Source organism: Phycodurus eques, chromosome 9, assembly GCF_024500275.1.
Source record: "Phycodurus eques isolate BA_2022a chromosome 9, UOR_Pequ_1.1, whole genome shotgun sequence".
In the NCBI taxonomy this organism is placed as follows: Eukaryota; Metazoa; Chordata; class Actinopteri; order Syngnathiformes; family Syngnathidae; genus Phycodurus; species Phycodurus eques.
This window is the reverse complement of record NC_084533.1, coordinates 23,655,370-23,676,397: the sequence shown is the minus strand read 5'-3', so window position 1 is coordinate 23,676,397 and position 21,028 is coordinate 23,655,370. Positions and strand designations below refer to the sequence as shown.

Here is a 21,028-nt window from a genome sequence, read left to right as displayed (position 1 = left end):
ACACTTAGACTGCTGTAAATCATGAGATAACATGATTTACAGCCTCCTGCTTGCCAAATAGTGAGCCCCACATTTAGCTTGTACTGCTTTGCCCCTTTTTCTCATTATAAACAGTAGTATCTTCTTAAATAATGTCTTATGCGTTATAATAAGAACGAGAATATAGACACTGTTACGAGCAACAGTAGCCTGCCAAATAGTGAGCCCACACAGTTCACAACCAGTGTATACTGTAGTCATTACTAATTTATGACATTTCTTTTTTTTTTATAAGGAGCACTTGTTGTAAAATGTTTTATGAAAGTTTTTCAGGTTATATTGTTTTTTATTTTTATTTTTTAAATTTTTTTATTTATTAGTTTTTATTTCCAGCCTTCTTTCGTTTCAATCAAAGGTCCGCCGGACTTTAAATGTTGGCCTCACTATCAATTCACGCCCCTGAATTGAGATGCGATTAGTGCATTTGACCCCAGCAGGAGGGTCATCCTTTCCCGGGTTTTCATATCCGCACCGAGCCGCTTTGGTGATGAAGATCGACTCTGATGCTGCCATGGTGAAAAATTACAAGAGGAAATTTGCATGCGGCGATGACTTTTGGTCACATGCCCGATGATTAAACTGCACCAGTTTGTGGGCGGCAATGTCAGTTTATGGAATTAATCGTTGGATTGTTATAGCGTCCGTATCCGTAAAACCTGCCAGCAAGGATGAAGAATTTTGGCTAAAATATGTAACAATTACAAGATGCCAGTTGGGCTCGATTCTATAGTTTGTAATCAAACTTATTTCTTGTGCAGGACATAAATAATCACTCTGCTGGGCAGATGAAAATAGGATCAGATATTCAAGATCCAAATCTTGTGCAGCGTAAAGAAAATGTATTGTATTCATTACCTAAAAGTAAAATTTGGCCAGAAATAACACAAATGTCAGCACAATGTCTTGTAATAAAATTTTAAGTAATTTTTAAATATTTCATTATAACTTAATCTACTTAAAGGTTCTACTTGTCGAAAATCCAAGGCACAATGCTACAAGTAGCTTAGAAGTATGTCAAGTTGCTACTACTTACTAATTTGTACAAAATCCTACATAAATCCCAAGAAAGCAAGCACAATGCTATAAATTTTTTCATATAAAAAATATTTTATGTATATCATTTTAAAGTAGCTGGTTGTAATTAAAATCCTGGTCTAGAAATGTATTAACTACTATTTACTAATTTGTACAAAATTCTACTAAATTCTTAAGCAGACACAATGCTACAAGTTTCCTAGAAATAAATCGGTTTGCTACTACTTACTAAATTTGTTTGAACGCTTACTACTCGTTGCGTCTTATTAAAAGGGGGACAAGTGCCCTGGAATTGTGTCAGGTGGCTACTATTTACCAATTTGTATAGAATTCTACTAAAGTCTCATGGGAGCTATGGAGTTTTGCATTATTTTGTTAGCAATTGGCTAAATGGACTTGATTAAGACTAAAGCTGTGAGGTTGTTTTAAATACACAAAGTGTAATTGCCTTTGGTTTGATGTTTAGTTTAGCGGTAAACAGTACAAAGCTTCTTTGAAGATTTTTTCACGATGTGCCAAACTGCCGTTTGTTGTGAAATGAGTTGAGATATTCACTGTCACTTGAATTGTGATTTTTTATTTTTTTTTTGGTTTGCTTAGTAAGCCTTGTTTCTTGCTATGACACGTATTTCCATTGTAGCCCTTTTTCTTTAGTTTCAAACACATATATCCCTTGAAACATGTAATATACCAGTAAGATTGTTGAATAATTCCAAAAATGTGTTAATAGGTTCCTCCCCCCATCTGAGCTTGAGTAAATAAATGTCCCTGTCCTCTATTTGTGGCATAGTCATGCACTAAACACAATATTTGGCGGCAGATGCCTTGTGTTAGTTGAACTTGTTCATCTTTTTGTAGTCGTGTCCGTGCAGATGGAAGTGCTTGATGCGGGACTGTTTGTCTTTCCATGTGTTGCCGTCATTTCACGCTCGATTGCGCCCCCGAGCACGCCAACACGGTGGAAACAAGCGTTTACACGCACGCCACGATGAAGCGTTTCCCGTATTCTGTTCACACTCAAACGCAAAACGGTGGCTGGCGATCGCACGCTCCGAGGATCCCCAACTACATCCTGCGTGCTTTGTGACAAGATTTGTCATAGTATGATTTGTACACGTCTGCTTACATTTGGTACCTGGGCCTTCAGTGGGGACTTTGCCAACCTTTTAGTGTAAAAACAGCATTCTATGATATTGCGCTTAAAAATATTCAGTAATGACAGAAATAGAATGGAAAAGACAAAACAGTTTTTGCCCCATTATTATTATTTTTTTTGCTTCATTTCATTTGACGTGCTACTGCTTCTGGTGTGCACGTCTTGGCCACCCAGGGGCAGTATACTACCGACATGTTGTTATACAGTACATGGAGATGTCAGCTCCTCAGTACAACACAGTAATATTTGTCGTTCGTTGCAGATGATAAAAAATATATGCCTTTGAGTATATTATGTCTGACAGGTAAATAGCACCGTATTGTAAATAATATAATGAAAGAGAATGTAAACAAATGAACTGTTTTTATAAAGTGTAATTTACACACACACACACACACAGTAGTAGTCATGAGCTATGTCCTAAGAGGGCGTGGCCTACTGAGTGACATCAGAGGCTTTGACTTTAGCTCAGCTAGCCAGTGAATGTTTATATTATTTGAAAAGTTTGTTTACAGACCTGAAAAAAATGTAAGTGCCGTACATGCCTAGGGTGTATTTGAATAGGGTATTTCTACATCATAGGTTTCACTTATTGCTAGGGCAAAAAACGCAATATATCAGAACGCAACTGTGCAGCTACAATATTTGGAGCAGATCAGCAATACACTTTCAGCAATACACTGTCAGCTGTTTATTGAAGGGGACAAACAGTCAAAGACACAAATATAAAATGAAAACACGCTCAAGGAGCATGACACAGACACTAACACTGAACAAACCGCGTGATCCAGAACCTGACGTCGCTCACTTGCCCACGCCGTTATTGGCACACAACAACGGACAAATTTGTGACTTTCAGCTTAACGAAACTTTATTTAACCAGTTTATTTCTTTACATTCTCTACAAGTATGTTTTTATCTATAGTTTACCATGCAGTGCTATTTGTATTATTCAAACAATTAAAACTATTCTGGTGTTTTCTGTGGTTCTGGAACAGATGAATGATATTTCAATACATTTCAATCAGAAATATCAATTTGAAATTCAAGTAAATGGACAAATTTACAAATTAAACGCCACTCTGTACGAGGGCCAAGCAATCATTGCTAATGTCTGCCAATCAACCGCGCGCAAGCCACGCTAAAACACGTTAGCCGCTTGCTAACGCCCGATTTGTGATTCTGCCGCGGCACGGCGAGCGCGTCCGAAATGTCCAGCGTTCGGTTAATCCATTTAGCGCAGCCCGTAAGTGATGGCTCCCCGTGTGATGATGAATGGTAATTTAGATTTAACATAACTGGACTAACGAGCGCGCTAATGAGTCCGACGCGAGGCCGGACAGCTCACGCTCGGCGGGTCGGCGCCACGCATGCCAATGAGGCCCCTGGCACACATGAGACATGCAGTGCTTTAATACATGCGCGCGCACACTCAAATAGGCACAGTGTGTGTGGGTGTGCGTGTGTTTGTGTGTGCACGTGTGTACCTAATGAGCGGTGGAGAGCAGCCTCGTCGTCCTAATATGAAACTGATTAATTAATCATTATTCAAATGTCCTAAGCAGTTGGATAAGATGGTTTTTCTCCTTCATTGATCTTTCAACTTCTTTTTCCATTTTTTCCCCCCCTCTCTGCTGACAACAACGATTAATGGGAGCAGCCGATAATCTTTTCTTCCTAAGTAGATCGTCTCTCATTTTTCATAAGCATCTTTAATTTGTGTGTAAATGCTCTCAGCTGAAAGCAGGTGGGACAAATGTTTCATGCAAATGTATAGGTGGTCATTTGTTAATAGGGTGCAAAAGAAAAAAAATACTTGTCAGACATGATTCATCAAATATGCAACTTGTCACTGGTTTATTAATAATAGTTTTCTGAATATATGATTCTTAATTAAGCTCACAGAATTAGTAGGGAAGAATCGTATGGAAAGGTACTGCAGCCACAGTGGAACTTGATCAAATGCGACAAGATTATTATTATTGGTCGTTAGTCATGTTAGTATAACAATTAAGTAAAAGTATTATTAGCACAACATTTAAATTTTATTGAAAGAAAATCAGAATATTAGAACAGTATTCAGTAATATTTTTTCAAGAATAAAGTCATCATCATAAGAAAAACAATGTTTTACTAAATTAAGTTGTACATTTTCAAGATTCAAATAATAAAACTAACTCAAACAAAATGGTACATTTTTGTGAATATAATTATAAGTATCCAATTATGAGAATTTGCAAGAATAAATAAATTTTTCAAGATTAAAATACAATAGCAAAAATAAATTCTTGACCTACAATGTAGCAGTTTTGTGAATAAAACTAATGTGAGTTTAAAATCATAGTTGTATGAGAATAAATTAGTCATTTTAAGAAAAAATAAAACAAACCATAATAGCATTAAAAATGTATACTTGTAAAATAAAGTAGTAATTTTTGGTGACGAAAATCACAATTATATGAGTAGAAAAGTTTCATTTTTCAGGAATAAATGACTAATGTACCCTTGTTTATCTTTTTTCCATGTAGCTACTTGACAAGATTAACAAATCGATGCCAAAATCACATAGGACAGCAACGGATATTGTAGTAATTTTAAATACAGCCACCTTGAGGTCAGACTAAATTATTATTATTATTTTTTTCTTCTTCTTCCCTCCCTCAACCTCAACTTGTCGCCGAATGCGACAGGAACCAGCGATGTGACACCTTGATGGATGGAGGAAGTAGCGACATGACATTTGGCCAAAGTAGCACAAGTACGCACGCATTTTATGAACACTCTCAAAGACTCCACAGAGCCTAAAAAGGGAAAGAGCCACGGCTGCATAATTTATGATCACTTTCCTCCACAAGCACCAGAGAGATGATGTACAGGTCGTGCGTGTCTGTATATGTGTGTGTGTGTGTGTTTGTCTTAGCAGAGTAACTTTAGCCAAGCAGCAACTGTCATAATTCATAAGGAGAGAGTTGCACGGTGCACTGTGCAAGGTGACTTTCAGTCAGTTTGTCACACAAACGCACATGCATGCATACACGCGTGCATCAATTTTATGCCCTATTAACTCGAAATCATATCAACCAATGCTTGTCGTTTTTAGACCGTCCTCCTTTGTTGTTCATCCTTTGTAACAACATTTCCACCAAAAATACAGCAAGTGGTTTGGGTTTATGCTCACATGAGCTTCAAGCCAGCTTTTCTGCTCATTACGGTAGCAAATGTATGCCCTTTAGATGAAATAAGCTATGTACCATTGGAAGTATAATGTGAATTATTGCACAATATTTGCAAAGAAAGAAATTGTATGAATTGGACATTTCTGCCCCCTTTTTAGCCCACTCTTTTGCTGGGAGAGCAATATATTTAATATACAACGTATGGAGAAGTGATTGTAAATTCAAGAACAGGTTTAATTAAAAACAAAAAAAAAGTTTTTTTTTTAAATTTTAAAAATAAGTTTCCAGTTTTTTATTTTAAATGGTGAAATTTGACCAATAGGAGTGTTTAATAATCTATCTATCTATCTATCTATCTATCTATCTATCTATCTATCTATCTATCTATCTATCTATCTAATCTATCTAATCTATTTTACTTTTGAATTATTTTATTTAAAATAAATGTAAACTATTTTTTATCAGCCTCCATCTATAATGTTGGAATTCTATAGAATTGGAGATTCGGTTGGTGACTGCTTCGCTACATTGTCCTGCACTAGTTAGTTAATATTTAATAACCATATTACATGTTCTGCTTCTATTTTAAACCAGACCTGTGACGTCATCCCGCGAGGAGGTAACATGACGAGAGGAACAGATGCTTGCTAAAATAAGCTGTCCGTGGAGTAATGCTACTAAAATAGGCCATTACAATGACGAGTTGGGATGCGAATGTGCTGATTAGCATTACACTTTAATGACGTTACAGGGAAATCAATGCACAATTGCTCCCGAAAGTTGTGATGCGGTTTCCGCCCGCACAGCTGCTCGCGCTACACGGATGTCACATTTAGTGATGGATGAATACAGGTTGCGTCGGCCAGAAGGAGGCAAATTAAATGAAGTATTACAGAAAATATAATTACAGTAAACCTCTGCCCATTTGCGGTTGGGTGTTCACCAATTCACCTATTCATGTTTTTATTTCTGTGGAATCGATTATATATATATATAATCCATTCATATGTTTATTTTAATTTATGTAAAGCGCTTTGTGTTGCATTTATCTGTATGAAAAGCAGTTACAAGTAAAGATTGATTGATTGAATATGGTGCCAAAGCCCAAGATAAATAAGAGCATAGAAATTGGTGTCACAAAAGTACTTTGAAGTGAACATCTTGATTGTTCTAAGATCGTTGCGAAGGAGCTAAGTTTAGCCAGGATCGTTGGTGGAAAATTACAGATTTTAAACTGATATTAAACTGTTTTGTTAACGATGTTTGTGCCATCTTAATGGTTTAAATTATTAACATTTATCGAAGAATTAATAGGTTTAGGTTGGCAACCAGTCCTGGGTATTCCCCGCTTCTCGCCCAATAGGGTCCAGCTCATCCGACACCCTAATGTGGATACATAAAACACATGGAATGACATTTAATATGACGTTTACGTGGTGACAACATGGTTGATATCCGCTATTAAAAACTATTGTTCCATAAAGGCAGTGTAAATGAAAGGTAGTCAGTCAGATGCTTGATGGTCGTCAATGTCGAAACAATGGCTGGCGGCAGTGCAAACGAACGAGTAGTTTTTTTTTTGTGTTTGACCACAAAACGTCAAGCGACCAGTGTGTCCGGTAATGATTTTATCATTTAGTGGTTGCGTGGTGACTCCGACGTGCCTCCAGCTCTTCGGTCTATAGTTATATATTTAAAAGGAGGCTGTGTTTGACTCTCCAGTTCAGTTGTATTGATGGTGTTGTGGTTGAGCGGACGCATCAGTTTAACAATGAGCAATTGTTTGTCGGGTCAGGGTGGTGCGGATTTCTGCTGTCGAGTCATTTTGGGTTCGCCGCCCCGTTTTTGGCTTTTGTGTGAGTCAGCGGGCTCAAGGTCAGTGTAAAGGTTAAGGCTTTGGGGAGGTGGAGGGTGGAAGAGTTGATTGTGATCTAAAGTCACTTTGGTCTAGTTTAGGAGCTGTTTTACTTCGGCTGGAACAGGGGCCTTAGTGTTCCAAATGCCAGTCAGTGTTGGCAAAAAAACCTTTAGGCTTCTGCTTGGAAGCAACAATAATGTCTGGAAAAGCCTGCGTGGACAGCTGAACTTTATTTGTGGTTAGAGACATTACATTTTCAGTTGTGTGCTGACTCTAGGGCTGTCACAATCGAATCGTTTTCCAATCGATTATCCTTCCTCTCTTGCTTCCTCACTTCCTTCCTTCATCAATCAGTTCCTTCCTTACTACCTCCATTCATGCTTCTGCACCTTTAACTCTTTTCTTCCTTCCTTCCCATGTCTGTGTAGATAGTCTGTCCTCCAGGTAATCATGTTAATACACAACAGTTGAATCAAAACAACAGGACTCTTTTGTTGAAGACGTTTCGCCTTGAATTCAAAAGTCTTCTTCGGTTCTAAATCTTCGGTGTGGAGTCTCAAATGATGTGGCGGGCTGAATCTGGCTCCCAGACCACAAGTTTGACACATGTGTTACAGGCAGGCTATTTGTGATGCCTCATACTTCCTGCTAACGTTTAGAGACGTTTTTTTTTCTTTCTAATTTGTTGAACTAGATGCTTTAAGTCAGCTGTTTGCAGTTTGGCAAAAATACCACAGCTAAAATCTTCGGAGCGAAGAAGCCTTTTGGATTCAAGGTGAAACGTCTTCAACAAACAAGAAGAGTCCTCCACTTGCCTTCATGAAGCCTTTGCGGTTCTTCCTTCTTTTCTTTTCTTCCTTTCATCTTTCTCCTTTATTTGCTACCTCAATTCATCCTTCTTGAACGTCAACATCTCAGTTTCCTTCTTCCTTTCCTTGCGTCTGTAGTATTCCTTTGTTCCTTCCTTTCTGATTTTAAATGATATTTGATCCCTTCCTTCATTTTAATCTTTTGTACTCTCCTTTGGGCCCCTCCTTCAAGTTTTCCTTTTCTACCTTCCATCCCTCACTTTCTCCCTTCCTTTATTTCCTTGTCTTTGTTCATTTTTGCATCCTCCTGTCCTTCCTTCTACCTCAATGTCCTCCTTCTTTGTACCTTTTTTGCTTCCTCCTTTTCGTCTTTCATCTGTCTTACCTCCTTCCCTTCCATACTCCCTCAACTCATACCTTCCTACCTTCAATTCCTCACTTCCATTTCATCCCTTTGTTCCTTTGTTACCTCCCTATCTTTCTTTCTTCCTCCATTTCTTACTGCTTTAAAGTATCCTTCGCTACCTTGAATTCCTCAAAATCATCCCTTTTGTCCTGCTTCCTTCTTACCTCCTTCCCCTTCGTATTTCCTCAACTCATACGTCCCTACCTTCAGTTCCTCACGTCTCTTCTTTCCTTCGCTATCTTTCTTGCTTCTCTCCCCCCTCACACTCCATTCTTTTGATCCATCCACCTGCTTTATTTCCTTTCTTCCCTTTTACTCCTTCCTTTCTTAGTTTCACTATAATCTGTCCATTCATCCATCCAAATATCTGTGCTGTCATTCCTCTCTACCCTCTTGACTTCACTCGCCCCTTCCTCCCTCCCTCCCTCTCTCCCTCCCTCCCTCCCTCCTCCTCGTTCCTCCCTACCTCCCTTCCTTCTTCCAAACCACACGGGATCTCAAAATGACCACCATCCAGCATCTCCCCCCTGTGTACTCCATGTCAGCTAATAAGGAAGCAAATCTCCATGTGGTTTTGAGCGCTAACATTTGTCAGTCGGCTGCGCACACAAACTATCATTTACGCCCCGCGTCAAGCGGGCTCATACTCGGAAATGAGTCGTTCTTCCAAGAACCTTTCATTTGTGGATAACACTTGGTTCCTTAGACCTTGTGTCAGTCTAACCGCTGTTTTTGCTGCAATATTTTCAGAGTAAAAATGGACTCAAAAAGGAAATTCTGCACAGATACGGTTTTACTGAGTTTCCAAACCGACAACTGCGCGTCTGATGTAAACTTAAAGGCGCGGTAAAGTTGAAGACGTCGCCGTAAATATCTTGGCCGCTAATGATCTTGGCCCCTGGGGTGCTTTTTAGCCTTCAAACATTTGCAGCTTTCCCAGGGGGGTTTCCAATGGCAACCTTTTCGGACCGTCACTTCACTTTATTGAACTTGCATATGCATTAGGTGTGGACACATCTACACAAATGCTGACGTTTAACAAAAAGGTGGTGGTAAAAAGGTACTAGTAAAGTGGACGTTAAGCCCCATGGGAACATTCAAATGAAACAAGTTAACCACTAAAAGCACTTAACTCCTCAACCGAAAGGTCCTTAAAGGCTGTTTGTAGACCTTTGTTGACATTTGAATAGCAATAGAAATGCCAATGGGGAAACCAAGTTTCTTGTCAAAAGAGATGAATGGTGAATGAGATTGCTTTTTAACAATTTAAGTAATTTGTGCTTGTCTAGAAGTCAGAAGTATATTGTTTTTTCTGTGTATTGTTTTTAAGACTGAATCGTTGGATTTACTTAGTTTTAAAATATTCTCTATAAGAAGCACGTTCTTGAGGGGAAAAAAAGACACAAACCATTCATGTTTTATCAATTAAATCAGAATCAATTAATTTATAATCTAATTTCAAGAATAAAAATCATAATGAATGAATAAATGGAAAATTGTGATTGTAAAAGAAAATAAATCATTTAGATCAAAGTAGTTTTATGATAGTTTAATTTGCAGTAATAAATACAGTACTTGAAATTACAATTATCCAATTTAGTTACTTGCATGATAAATTCTCTATTTTTAAATAAAGAAAATATTAACTAAAATACTGTATGTGTGACATTCTAAAATGTATTTCAATATATTTTTGATTGGACCATACAACCTATTTTAATGTGATCAGCTTTTTTAGATGTTTTAAAAAGAAAAAAAAACAATTTAAAAGTGCTTGGAAAGTGCACTAATTTGACTTTGAAAGGTGTGAGAACCCCGCTATCCTTCCCGAACAGCGGTTTTATCGACTGATTCAGCAAGAAAAAGGTCACAAATGTCCAAATGTTATTTGTTTCCTCCTCACAAACAATGCGTATGTAAGCACAAAAGAAACACATTAATATTTATATTTTGTCTGATATCTTGCCACCATGTCGCTCTCTCCTCTCGAGGAGGTTAAGTCATCACGCCATTCACTTGGTGAGCGGAGATGGCGAGTGACACGCGTCAGGAGGTCGCGGAGGGGGTTAAAGCAATGTGGGATGAAAGCAGTCAAGTGTGTGTGCGTGCGTGTGTGTGCGTGTGCGCGTGTGCGTGCGTGCGTGTCGCCCCACCTTGTCATCCTCCTCATCTTCAGGCTCTAATGCGGGCCAAGATGCTGAGAGCTCTTCATCAAATGGCAAAGAGCTTTTTAAGCTCTTGATAGTCGGAGCCTTTTTCAGCGCTTGTGTGGGAAACCACTTGACAGACATAAATTCCAGTCGGCTTTCCGATCAGCGTCGTTGCGGTTTTATAGTTAAAATTCTATTTTATGATATATCAAATTTATGTCATATATTTCTTAGTTGTCTCCTGTAGAGCACTGACTAATTGCAGCATGATTAAATATCAACCCCGAACTCCATGACCTCAGCCAGCTTAGTTTTAAGTAAGTTTACAACTGTAATTGAAGTAGAACGGTCTTTCATATTAACACATTCACTGCCATCGATGGCTTTAGACGTCAAATATCCACATTAACTGGGAAGGCTGGCAGTGAATGAGTAAATTCATGGTTCATTTGCCTTAGCGCAAGCCTAGCCTATGAGCCCAAACAATTTATGTATAATATGTAAATATGATTTTTTTTTAATAGTAATGCAGATTCATTTATTGCTTGTTTGTTCAAAAAATAAAATCAAATACATGAGAGAATACCAAATAATCGCATATTAAATCGTAATGGTGAGGGTGGAAGAAAATTGCAGTTAGAATATTTTCCAAAATCTTACTCTGTTGTTACTAGTGTAGCATCCATGATGGTCGCGCAACAACAGTTGCTTTTCTATTAATTACGTCATCCTTGCGCCTCCTTCTCCAGGCATTAAACATCCATTTATTGGCAATTCAGATGTAGGAGTTTGTGAGGATTTTTGGGGTTTTTTTTTGTGACGTGTTACTTTCAGACTTTCTAAACCTGGGATGCTACGTTAATATTGTCCGAACAATGAATAAAGTGTTGCTATTTTTGCCACTACACTGTACAGCACACCGTCATGACATCGCACAGAACTATGTTGTACACGACACGACCTTATCCTGCATTAAACAAGACACTGCATTCTACTATACTACCTCATACAATGCCATTTTATTTCACCACTGATCTAATGTACAGTAAAACCACTGAACCACATGTTGCGAAAGTATTTAAGCAGTATATTACGCGGTTATATTGCGGAAGCATCTGCTCACAGATGAGAACTGAACTGAAGTGAGAGTGATCGTATCGAATGCGGAGTCGATGTTGCTCATCAGTGCGATCATAAAGTCACGTTGTTGTATTTGGCCTCTAATTCAGACACTTGCCGTTTGTATCGACCTGCGTCTGACTAGCCTGATTGAGCGTGATAGAGACTAATAGGAAATTGTCTTTATTACACACGCGCACACTCATTTTAATAGACACGCACTCACGTTGTCTGTTTATTGGCAGACCTTGTGGAGCCTGAAATTTAAATGAATTAAAATATCAATAGCTCAGAAAGACACATCACAGATAAATGGTGCAATATTTTAAATGATTGAATTCTACTACATATATATTACTTGAGTATGCTGTAACTACCAAAAAAAAATAAAGAAGATTTTTGTTTGTATTCTCAGAGGATGACGTCAGTATGCATCAGGAGGTTTCAGGGAGTTGACAGCGTATTACTGCGGGAGCCCGTTGTTCGATCCCCGTTTCCAGACAAAAAGGCAGACTGCACTCGACAGGCTTCGCAGTGGCTGACCAGAGGTTTTCCGATGCCAATGCCATCCAACCACATTTTGAAACACCCTGTAATAGAGCGTGTGCCTTTGTGTGCGGGAGAGCGGAATTTGACGTGCAAAGCTTCGACCTCCGTGTGTAGGCTGCGGTAAAGAAACACATGATAACATCGCTCTCCTGCACCCGCCCTCCCTTTCTTGTTGAAATACGCACACATATGCGGTTGGTTGCTTCTGAAGAATCTCCTCCGTCAATGACTGCAGAGGCAATTTTACTGCGTCGGATGGACCACTACGTAGACGAGATCGTTCAGTGAAGGAACACACACACACACACACACACACACACACACACACAAACACAGGTCTTTACAACAGCCATTGGCCTTGCACCGCCTTTCAACTTTTAAAAGACATTTACAATTTTAGCTGCATTTTTACAAGCGTGTCCCTTTTAAGTCTGGATGGTGATGATGATGACGACGCAGTGATAGGCCAATGATAAACTATGCCAAAAACAACAAAGGAGCATCTGCAAGTGATTTTAAAGACACAGTTCGATGTGTAATGTACATATAACATGATAAGTAGGAGTGTGCTGAATGGTAGTTAACATTTATTTATTTTTTTTCTCCCTAAAATGTTGTTATTCAATTATTCAGTCAATAGGAGAATCGATTGTAAAAAGATTGGATAGTGACAGCTCTAGCTAACAATGATAAGTCTTTGTTGATTGTTAGTCATCCAGGTCAAGTTGGAATCCAGGCATCTGGACTCTTCTTGTTTGTTGAATAGTTTTTTTTTTTTTTTTTTTTAAATGTTGAAATATTCCAGTGATGCTATTAGGCTAACCATATGTTTTAATGGTATCTGATCTGAGATGGTTGGGGTCGAGGGGCCTATTGGTGTCGTGTTTCCTAATGCTAATCACATTTGCCCGCACCATGGAAGTTTGCGGGCAAACTGCAACATGACACAAATATTCAACCTTATTATTGTATTTTCAGTTAGTATTGTCAATTTTAAACAAAGCCAGCGGTTCAAATGTGCTCGTGTACACAAAATATGAGCTCCGCTCAGCATTATCCACACAAACAATTCACCAGTAATTTAATTTCCACCACGAAATCTTTGTATTTTTCACCAACCGCACGTACCACTCATTGCTTTTTGCGACAACACAAACAGTATGTGAGCCAGTCAGAATAAAGTGTAGGCTGAAGTGAAACTCAATATATAAATGATCTTTGCTGTTTATTTTTGACTAATTCAGACCAGTCACAACTGTATTAAGGCAGAAATGTTTAAGTGTAGTGGTGGCGGGAGAAACTGAGTGGGAGGAAACTTGACAGGGAAATTGTAGTGGGGGGATGATTGTTATTCCACAATTAAATTATATAGACTGGGTGGAATCACCCCTGGCAGGGCCGACCAGTGTGTGTGTGTGTGTGTGTGTGTGTGTGTGCGTGTGTGTGTGTGTGTGTGTATTTGTGTGCGTGTATTTGGAAGTGACCGAGTGTGAAACTCAATCCCTCCACCAAGGCCAAGGAGGCTACGCCGGCCGAGAGAATGTGGAAACCGAGTCGGAAGGACGGGGGAATTAAAGAGAAAGACAAGTAGTAAGATCAACAGTGCGGCGCGCACGGTGTATTTTGAGGATGAGTTGATGTTAGCATAAACACGGAAACTCCTGCGTAATGAGTCCATTTGGACCACTTGTGACAACATTAGCTTCAAACAAACCATAGCCAGCGCTGACTGTGGTGGGTTTGTGTGTTTGGGTGCTACCTTTGGGCTGATTTCAATTATTTAAAATTTGTTGATGGTGGAAATTGGATTGTATTTGTCCTCGTCACGCAAAATTGTAAATTTTAGGGTAAAACCAATGCATCATTTTTTTTTATAAAGTAGCTTATTTTAAGATAAAGCGAACATCCATCTTACATAGATATTTATTCATAGATATGGCTAGATATACAATGCCATTTCATAAATTAGCAAGCAGTGTCATTTTATGGTATGTATGCTTTTATTGTCAATCCTCAATGTGTGAAGACATAGAGGGCTGGAATGTCTTTTTCAGAATCCACAGTCCCAAACAATAAATATAAAACAATAACAGTAATTCAGTAATTTCTTCTCCATTCATGCAGTCTTTGTAGTTTGTAGTTATAGCTGAATGGAGAGATTTGAGGTCTACCTTCACCAATGACCCTGTTTGAACACATGAATCACCCAATCACTGTATAACACATTTATGACATAATTACCCTGTTATAATGCAATAATTACACAAATACTTTGTTAAAAGTTTTTACATATTGACCATTTAATACATTTATCACACAACTGCAATGTTATTACCTAGAGGGGTTCAATGTAAGACATTTATTGCATAATTCCCTTTAAAAAATAGTGCCATTAGACTATGACCATTTTGACATTACACTTTATTACACCTATAATCACACATTGCCACACAATAATCCTCTGAACTCTCTTAAAACATTTATTACACAGTAAGAATACTACAATACATTTATTATACAATGACCATGTTGTAACACATTTAGTACATATTGACCATGTTGTAACACATTTACTACACAATGTTATAACACATAACAAAGATGCAATACAAAATTTATTTTATTATTACACTGACTATGACTGGGATAAATAAAAGTTAAAAACAAAAGCTGGCTATGCCTATTTTGTCACATACAGTGGTAGGAGAAATTTAGTTTTTAATAGAAAAAAAATAGCAGATACTCTTCGGATGGTATGTTCTTGTAGCAGTCGTTAGACAGTATATCTTTGTCCGTTGTGTTTTGCTGCAGTATAATTTTCACGAGCGTGTATACATGAGTTGCTTTTTGGATGCATTTGGCCGTCCCGTGAGGCCGTCGTCGTATGAGCTTTCAAGGGCCTTTAAAAAAAAAAAGCCTTTTGGTCCCTACTGAGTTGACTTGATGGAGCAGCTTTATGTCTGCATCTTTTCCTCCATAGTCTCTTTTGGTTTGACTTTATTTTCAGGTATAAAAACTCATGAGAATTAATAGTGTTTAATAGTGTTTGTGGAGCTGCTATTGTGTGTACATTACATATTTAGTCGTGATGACCTGGTGGGGTTATAACAGCTTATAATGAGAAAATATCATAGTGTTTTTATGTATTCATTCGAAGACAGTTGCATATATAGTTCTCAGGTTTATATGTTTTGGTTCCATTTGAGCTACTAGTCAGTCAGCTGCTTTTGTGCACAAATGAAAATAGAGACCTAAACTATATGGAAAAAATGGATAGTAGTGATATATACTGTAAGAAACATGTGTACTATAGGAGTCCAACTTCACCAAACAATCAAGTATGCACCACTCATCAAGAGCTAAAACTGTTAGCTAATGCTAATCAAGAAAACACAATGCAGCTGATAGTTTCAGACAGTGTAGTTTGCTTGAAAGTGGCTCTGGATCTTCCCCCAGCATGAAGAACCTTGGTGCGGGGGTGGTGGTTATTAATATTCACAATATTAATATTCGGCCGTACAGACAGGAATTAACCAATCAAAGTCACTGCAAGAATTTTCAAAAAAACAATTTTATTCAAAAAGATTTTATCCAAAAAGTTTTTTTTATCTACATTTGATCCCGATCAAGCCCCCGTTAATGCGTGCTACGTTGTCAGGGATCTCAGTGGACACCAATGAAAAAGTGTTAGGACCACAGTGAAAAGGAAAAAATCAATAATTTCACTACGAGATTAAAGTTGTCTATTTTCACGAAATTTAAAAAATATTTTCCAGAAAAAAAATGTTGGATATTATCATGAAAATAGTTGTATACGTTCAAGAAAAAAGAAGCAAATTTTCAAGAAAAAAAGTGTATATTTTTTACGTAAATTATTTAGTTAGTTATTAGTATTAGTTATTCGTGATTAAACTTGTAGTCATTTGAGATAAAGTTGTATATATATGTTTAAACAATCTTACATTTTCCAGATTTACTTTACCATTTCAAGAAAGAAATGTACATTTTGTTTCAAAAAAATTTGCATATTCTCAAGATCAAAAGTCATATTTTCACAATTAAAATCATGTGAAAATTTTATAATCATAATAATATTTTCCAGAAAATAAATTGTAGACATTATAGGTAGACCATTCTTACTTTTTCTAGGTTAATGTTGAACATTTTCAAGAAATAAGTTCTATAGTGGCAATTAAAAAAAAGTTATAATTTATCAAGGAAATAAGTTGTAAATGTTTAAGAAAAGAACATTTTCAAGAAAAAATTTTATAGATAAAAAAGTCTTGGATTTTCAAGATTTACGTTATTTATTTTCAAGAAAAAAGTTTTACATTTTCAAGGAAATGTGAATATTTTCGAGAGAAAAAGCAGTATATTTTCACAAATAGTCGTAATGTTAAGGGAATAAAGTTGTATACTTTCCAGAAAATTTGTCATTTATTTACCGGTACAGCTTGTCTTATATTTTTAAGATTTAAGTCTTAATATTATAAGGAAATAGTCATATACTGTATTTTTGAGAAAAGTGTATATTTTTAGATTGTTGTATATTTTTAGATTAAAAAGTCATATATTTTCAAGCTTAAAGTCGTCACAATACGTAATTTTTTTTAACAATATACATTTTTCTTGTGATGTTGCAACTTCAATGTCATAGTTTTGTTTTTCTTTTCAGTGCGACCCTAACACGCCACTCTAGACATCTCCATGCATATTAGGAAGAAATAAAAAGTTTAGATTGGTTATTACAATTTACAGTACAATTTGAGCAACAGGATAAACTATCAAGTTTGTACAACCGGCAGCTGTTGTGATATTTGATGAAAGAATTTGCCCACTAAACTAAAACACTACTGTAATTTGCAGTAGTAAAAATATTGCTAGGATTTCACTACAAAGTCAATAATGTTATTGAAATTGCTGGTTTTGTGGGGGAAAATGCAGTACGCTGCGAATATTTTTATGTTTTCTCTCCATCGGGTCATTGTGGATTGGAGAGACATTTACTGTATTGTGATGTGCGTCAGCGCACGCTTCCTGGAGCTGCGCTAATGAATCTTTTTTTCCTCCTCTGTCTCTCGCTCCCTCTTTCTGTGCGCAGCACTCTCAACAACAACAACATCACCCTCATCCCGCTGTCCAGCTTCAACCACATGCCCAAGTTACGGACGCTGTGAGTACAACGCGCACGCACGCATACTCATCAGGTGCATGCACTAGTCATTGAAACCTTGGTAAAAATGCAGAAAAATCCTATTTAGTCACTGATTTGAGTTTAGATATGAAGGTGTGTACTTAAAAATGGACTGAAAAATTGTATTTTTTTTCATCAATTTTAAAAAGATATGACGTGTTTATCTGTTCATAGATTGAATGTTATTAAAAAGAGAACACTTTCCTCGTAGGTAAACTTAATATTGATTTGTTGAGCAACTTTTATGGATGTAGAAACAGTATACCTTGTGGTCGTCTGTGATCGTGCATTTCATTTGCCTAATAGCAGAATTGCTTAAGAAAACAAGAATAAGAAAAATGACAAATTCAACAAACAAGAAGGCTAGTTGCCTTAACTCAACCTCCTCCGCAACAAAATAATTGTTCAAGGTTGTTGGCTGTGACGCCCTCCACAGGTTTTGCATTGGTTTAAGGCCTGAAGAGTGAATAGGCCGCTCTATTGCGTTAATATGTTTCTTCAGCCACTCCTTTGTTGCCCTGGCGTACATTTTACCTCATTGTCGAATCGGAAAAACAATCCATGGCCCACCTTCAGTTTTCCTTCTGAAGAAACGAGGTTTTCGTCCAGGAAGTTACAACAGTATATAACTCTGTCCATTGGCCCCTCAATGTAATAAAGTTGCCGTGTGTGCTTTGCAGAAAAACTGCCCAAGCAAAATGTACACCAGCCAATATGTGTGTGGCTGAGTTGTACTTCATCAAATACTTATTTGATTCGCTAAAATGCAAAACCTTTTGACAATAACAGTTACAGAAGTTGATTTTTGTTCCAACATACCTGTTGAGTGTAGCTAAACGCGCTGAACACAATATAGGGTCACGAAAGCCACTTCTGTTTTATGACCATTTTTCTCCTCAAATTTGAATGGCAGCTCCCATCTCCCAGCCAATCACTGAAGGCTTGTATGTGTGTGTGTGTGCGCGCGCAAGCTCACGCTCATGCCGTCACTCCAAATCAGCCGGACAAAATTGGATTTCGGGCGGCGGCAGGGCGACAAGTTGGCGGCAGATTGAGTGCCGAATCGCCAATATCCAATATCATTTCATCAGACGGCCTCGCCCGGTGCCTCTGTTGTCTGTCAAAGCGGACTGAGTGACTGACTGACTGCCTCCCGGCTCACATTGCTTTGCTTCCTTAGTCAGCGTCTCCTTCTCCCACTGTTTGCATATCAATGCTACTTAGCATTGGGTAATGCAAACATGATGCGCACACAATATTGTTCAATGCCAAGAGGCTTTCTTATCGTTACAATCAACTGTCAACATGATTTTGAAGCAATTATATTGAGGCTACACTAAGTACCGTAATTTCTCATGTATAATGTGCATTTTCCCCCCAAAAAAATTGTCAAGTCAATAGTGTGCATTGTACATGGGTATAGGGGAAAATGAAAAAGATGTTCCCATTTTATAAATGTATGCCGCCATCTAGAGGTTATGAAAAAGCTTTACGCTTTCATTCCAATATGCCACCGCCCCCTAGAGGTTATGAAAAAGTTGTACCCTTTCATTCTAATATACCACCGCCACCTAATGGTTATAAAGAATGTGTAGCCTACACTTTAATTCCAATATTACAGGGGTACATATGACTGCATATATGTATAATTGTGCTCATAAGTTTACATACCCAGGCAGAATTTGTGAAATATTGTTTTTTTTAAATACGACTGATGACTGAAAAACAACCATCATGAATTTATTTATGGTTAGGTTTTGTTTAATGATAATACTTTTCTGAAATGCTTGACAGTTTAATTTGAATCCCATTAAAATAAAATGTAATGTTTCGCCTGGTCCTTATGTTTTCTTTAAAGAATTGTACCCATCTTACAAATTCTGCCTGGGTAATCAAACATCTGAGCACAACTGAGTGTTGTCTCATTTACTAAATAAAAGTAGGGCTGTTAATTTCAAAATAAAAGTAGGGCTGTTAATTTCAAAATAAAAGCAGTTATTTTTGAAATTCACGGCCCTTTTTAAGTAAATAAAAAGAAAGTATTATGTTTAAATAAAGTGCTTAACTTCAGAATAATACTTTGAAAAAAAACTAACAAAATACAGATAATACTTCCTTTTGACCATATGGGTAGAAGCAAAATCATGCATTGTAAAAATGCATTATACATAGGTTGAAGGGTTTTCCAGAATTATTAGGTCAACTTTGGGGGTGCGTATTATACATGGGTGAGCATTATACACGAGAATTTACGGTAACGTGCTTTTTGAAGAATTTGACTGTTTTATAATGTCTGATTTTGCTGTCGAAGCATTACCCATAACTGAACAGTGGAGTTAGCGCTAGTGCTGTACTGGCTGGTCCAGTATACTGTTATTATCAATGTAGATGGCCAAAGTTGGCAAAAGATATCACTCTCTTTGTTATGACCCGATGACGATTTGAATTTGTAGCCGTGAAGGCTTTAAATCACATCTTTATTATCTTTTTTGCTGTCACCTCTTGACTTGGCGTCTCATTCTATAATTCTAATAAACGACTCTCGCTAAATTTGTATTTAACGGTGATAAAAATGTGCCCCTGTGGCTTGAGGTTGTGCCTGTCACATACGTGCAACCGCACACGCGCGCACGCACACACACACACAGACGCACATCTTTGGATGCATTAAGACCTTGGTTACCACAAACACTGAGCACAATAAAGCCAATCAAGTGCACACAAGTCCAGTGGGCACCACACGAGCTCAGCACTCATTGCACACATACACACACACTATTGTGCCCCATGTTTTAATCCTACTTGTCAGTAATTAAGGCTCAAGCCGAGGGTGGGCCGAGACGTGGCTACCTCCAGGCGGGGGTTTGACGATAAACTGGATTTATAATTGGAGAGTGGTATTAAAACCCACTACCCCCGGTGCTAGCATCAATGAGCCCATCTCTGTTCCATAACAGGATTTGTCCTCGGTTTTATTACAAAGGGAGGCTTGTCTTGTGAAAGGCTTGATACTGTATCCCGACCGGCGTATAATACGCTGACAAGACATCCTGCCATTTTTCTGCCCTCCTCCTCCCTGGTGTGACTCTTAAGGTGTCCGCCTCAGAGTCTCTCAGCTTTGTGGGTTAAAAATCCCTTAATGCACCCAACACTGAACATTACCTCACTGGGAGATCGTTTTTCGACAGGATTTAGTGGGTTTGAATGCCTCTTAAATGATAGACACGTGATTGTCTCATAGGAACATTAGTTGCACGTGATGTGAAGTGTTAATTAGAAAATTATACATCGGGTTGATATTTCTCACTGTGTTTTGTCTCATTTATTCCAGTGTTCAGTAGATTCTCCTTTCAAGCATATGGTTGATTTTAACCCAGTAGTACTTTATTAATATAACATTATTATTGTTGTTGTGGTTGCAGTAGAACTGCACTGTATTGTAATTACAGCTGTTTGTAGTATTCTGACCTACTGTGCTGTAGCTATCAGGAAACAAAGTTGGGTTTTAACTGATAGGAAAGTAAAAAAAAAAAAAAA

General features: G+C 37.7%; 1 protein-coding gene across 1 annotated transcript in view; it reads left to right on the top strand.

Moving 5' to 3' along the window:
• The window catches only part of slit3 (slit homolog 3 (Drosophila)), a 234,223-nt gene that overhangs the window by 133,809 nt on the left and 79,386 nt on the right, over positions 1 to 21,028 (top strand). Inside the window, 1 exon segment of the mRNA XM_061685536.1 lies at positions 17,399 to 17,470. Within this exon segment, the coding sequence (XP_061541520.1) occupies positions 17,399 to 17,470 (72 nt within the window).